The 3,898-nt window shown below is 38.4% G+C and overlaps 1 protein-coding gene across 2 annotated transcripts in view; it reads left to right on the forward strand.

The window, feature by feature from the left end:
• The first annotated feature begins 405 nt into the window (after positions 1-405).
• Positions 406-3,898, forward strand: part of RHPN2 (rhophilin Rho GTPase binding protein 2) — a 2,376,893-nt gene continuing 2,373,400 nt past the window's right edge. For both annotated transcript variants that reach the window (XM_044081870.1, XM_044081871.1), the window contains exon 1: positions 406-618. In XM_044081870.1, the coding sequence (XP_043937805.1) occupies positions 547-618 (72 nt within the window). In that variant the 5' untranslated portion in view covers positions 406-546. The remainder of the gene's footprint in view (positions 619-3,898) is intronic.

Consider the following 3,898-nt stretch of genomic DNA (forward strand, 5'->3'; position numbering starts at 1 on the left):
TGATTTTGCTGATCACCAGTAAAAGACAAGTCTTTCACAAACAATGAGGAGGTTGGACAATATAGAACTACGGGTCAGGGCTGTACGATACCAAGTGCCGTTTTTAAAATACAAAACACAAATATATGCGCATCTTAACTCTGAAATACTAGTCTTTTACTGAGTGTTTTTTCACTTCGTCGTAACATTGCTAATATAGGAATGCATCTAATGGCGGTATTGTTTATGTTCCCTTTTTAATCAACGTGAAAACACTGTCACTTTCAAAATAGGCAAGAAAAAGCTTGTCTGTCACTTCTGGGATAGGGAAAAAAGGTTGCTAAGGAGAGTGCAGCGACATGCTTCTCAAAAAACAGAACCTGTTGCTCAGAAGGTCTAGCGGGCGGTACTGCTAGAATACGTGACGTCAGTGTGTGGAAGTTGGAGTCTCGCGCAGCAGAGCACAATCTCAACCAAAGCATCTAGACCTGAGAGTAACAACTATAAAATACTCGCGTCAGTAACGTTGCTCAAACATCGGTGTTTGATCAAAAGTCTATTACAAAGATGACCGACGCGGTGTTTCCCAATGGCGGTGGCTCGGACTTGCCACTGCCCGACCTGGACTATTTCAAAAAGGCGAGTAGACCTTTTCTAATGATTTTTTTGTAGTGTCTATCTACTTTACAGGAGCTCCCAATACTTTTAATAAGAACGGATGACTTCCAGCAGGTGCTTTAGTGGCTTTTGTTTTACGTGTTTTAAATGGGGGTTAGCAGTACTGTGATGTCGCTGATGAAAAAGTTATTTAGAAAAAGGACACTGAATCACGACCCGACTGTAATTACTTTTCCATTGATGCCAGTAGAAGATAAGTGTACTGACTGACTTGTATCAAATATAAACAATTGTTAGTGAATTATATTTAGCTGTATTTATTACGGAGTTTCTTTGTGTTTTATTTATTTATGTGCCTTAATCTGGCATTTTGACCTGTTTTTATTTTTATTACCACCTGCTTTAAACTGCTAAGGGTGGTGAGACTTATCTCTCCGTGGTTATACGCATACAATTCTCGATCTAGTAGGCTTAAGAAATATATGATGTATACCGGAGTTATGAATCCTAATTTATATAAACTTTATTCTTATCAGAGAATTTTATGTTAGTGTATTTACGATGTTATATTTTCAGTAGTTTCTGAGACTTATTTGTGATTGTTGGCCTTTATTGCGTTCCTACTTTATGTAAAACGTACTCGTTTGCTAATAGTACTTTTATTTTGGTGCAGTGAAAGCCTTTTTATGTCTGCATTAGTTTCTAAGGCATATCTCTGATTGTTGACCTTTATTACAAGTTTGGAGTTCGGTCCTGGGCAGCAGTATGTGACAAACGAAAACAGAGTGTTACGGTAAACAGAGACGTGACAGGGGCGCCTGCCTGTCCCGGATGAGGTGGCTCTGTTTATTCCACGGGCTCACTTTTCTTCAGTAACTGGAATAATCACTAGTTCCTTACACCCCATGTATTCAGTACACATTCTGTGTCTGGTTTACCCTAGTATATTATTGCAATGTTTATTGCGTTTGTGTTTTACTGTGTAACACCTGGCTGGGCTGGTGTTTGTTTGCTACCTGCAGTGTGGTTTTAAAGGAAGGTAGTGTGTTGAGAACGAACAGGTGTGGCCTTGAGAAGGACTGAACCGAGTTACAAACGACAGACCAGGAAATGTAGGCAGTGTCCTTATGTCTCCAGAATAGACTTAATGGTCCCGTACGATATAGACTCCGCAGTCATATAAATGACAAGTCGTGTTTGCCCAGCATTCACATTATGTGTGTTATTTTAGGTTATCACAGAGATGTCTGATATACTGCATGCTAAAATGATCTTAGCCATGAGATCGATGAGTAGGCGATGTCCGATTTTAAGTGCAAGTTGTTTTACAGACTAGTCTATTTCCTGTAGTTCTTCAAGATACTAAAGTAACATTCGAAGCACCTTTGGCTGCCATTCTTAAGTTGAGGCTTAGCCCAGATGACCTCCTAAGCTTGTTCACTGTTTCCCACAATGTGCACGTCTATTTATGATATTTGCATACACAGAGTCTACAGTTTGGTAGTGGTGGGCCATTATGTCATAGCCGGTTAACCCAGGAATCACAGAATCACCACTTCATTACTTAGAAATTCTGTGGCAGAAGCAAGCCACAGCTAATGTGAAATAACTATTTTGTATTGGTTTCCAGGCTCCTTAAAATGCTGAGCACATACAGTGGTGCACGAGTTAGTTGCAACCATGTGTTTTTATTCCTGGCACTGAAAGTTAGCATGCATTTTCTGAAGTTCATTAAAAATATTTTCTCCTTCAGTGCTCATTTCAATATATTTTAGAACACTATGTTGTAAAAAGTGGGACCAAAGTATTTCTGAGTGTCTCCAAATAATTAATTGATGCTGTGTCCAAAGTTGTGGATGGAAACCAAGACTAAATATGAGTCTGCTGTTGTAAATCAAGTTTTTTTTTCTGATTACAGATTTAGAGCTTTAAGACCATTGTGCAAGTTGGTTGTGAAGTGATGTTTATAGTCAGAACCTCTTCAGTAATGAATTAGGGAGAACCCCAAAACCGAAAAATAACGAGAGACAATTACCCTAAAACAGGACCACTTCATTTATGTTTATTATTCTTGTGAAAAAATGTAAGAATAAGTTGCTTGGTAGTAAGTTAGATTGTTCCAAAGAGTAAAACTTCTGCAGAGATCAGTGGTGTAGATTAGTGATATCTTCTTCCAGCGGTGTAGCCAGGCATACTATTTGTATTCTAAAGAGTACAATTTTTTTTCTGAACATGTTAGATGCACTGGAGCTTTATCAAGCCATATAATGTGTATAACTATGTAGATTAATGCTTCAAAAAATGTGTATATAGCTTGCTTACAGAGAGGATTACAAATCTAAAAACAATGCCCCGAACAGTTATTGACTGAGCAGTTACAAGCATATTAAGTTTGGGAGGGGGGGGGGGGGGGCAACAGCTTGCGTGTTATGACCATTTTTTAAACGCCAGGAAAATTTGGGGGTGGCAGTAAGCATCCGTGAGTACAAAATGGAATTCACTGGCTGTCTCCCTCAGTGTTTTGCTACAAAATCACGCATTTTATGAGGGGCCAAATTATAAGGCAAAATCAAGGACTTCCTTGAAGTTACAGAGAAAAAACAAAGTTTTCTTTTACCACCTGTGAAGATACGTGAAGGACAGATTACATTCTATATGCATTTTTTGTTCTCAGTGGCAACACAAGACTAGCTGTGTATTTTTTTCTCATATGAGGACCTGTAGGAAGTACATATATTTTAGCTGAATGTAATCTTGTACATAAATGTTACAAGCTTCATTCCCGACTTACTTGATTATCAGTTATCTTATGTTGTAACATATAAGTAATTACTAGGCACATGGGCAGCTGAGAAGTGTAGCCGATTTTCCGAGCTTTACCAGAGCACTGTCTGGTTAAGTAACTTGCCCATAATTGCACAGTAGGCAGGTGGACCCTGAAGGAATCAAACAGCGGATTTCAGCAAGCATCTCGTTAATATATTTTAACCTTTCTTAATCCTTTGTACAGAGTGCTAGAACATAGTTTCCGAACTTTAGGAATTATGTGGTTATTGCTGCCTTTAGATATTGCTTAGATGCTACCAAAGAAATTACACTGAAGCTTTGCTTTTAGCTGGCATTAATCTAAATGACTGCTGTTTTTCTGACATCTGACTTTCTGGAGTATATTTTGCTGTGTCAGTGTTCTTAACTGTCTCTTGCAAAGTTGCTAATTTCTTCAAATGTTTGATGAATTTACAGAGGAGTGATTCAGGCTTGGTGCTCTAAGAAGGCAAATTAACTTGAGGTATTTTTTTGC

The sequence above is a fragment of the Protopterus annectens genome, chromosome 8.part1, assembly GCF_019279795.1.
Source record: "Protopterus annectens isolate FY-2018-M chromosome 8.part1, PAN1.0, whole genome shotgun sequence".
Lineage (NCBI taxonomy): Eukaryota > Metazoa > Chordata > Ceratodontiformes > Protopteridae > Protopterus > Protopterus annectens.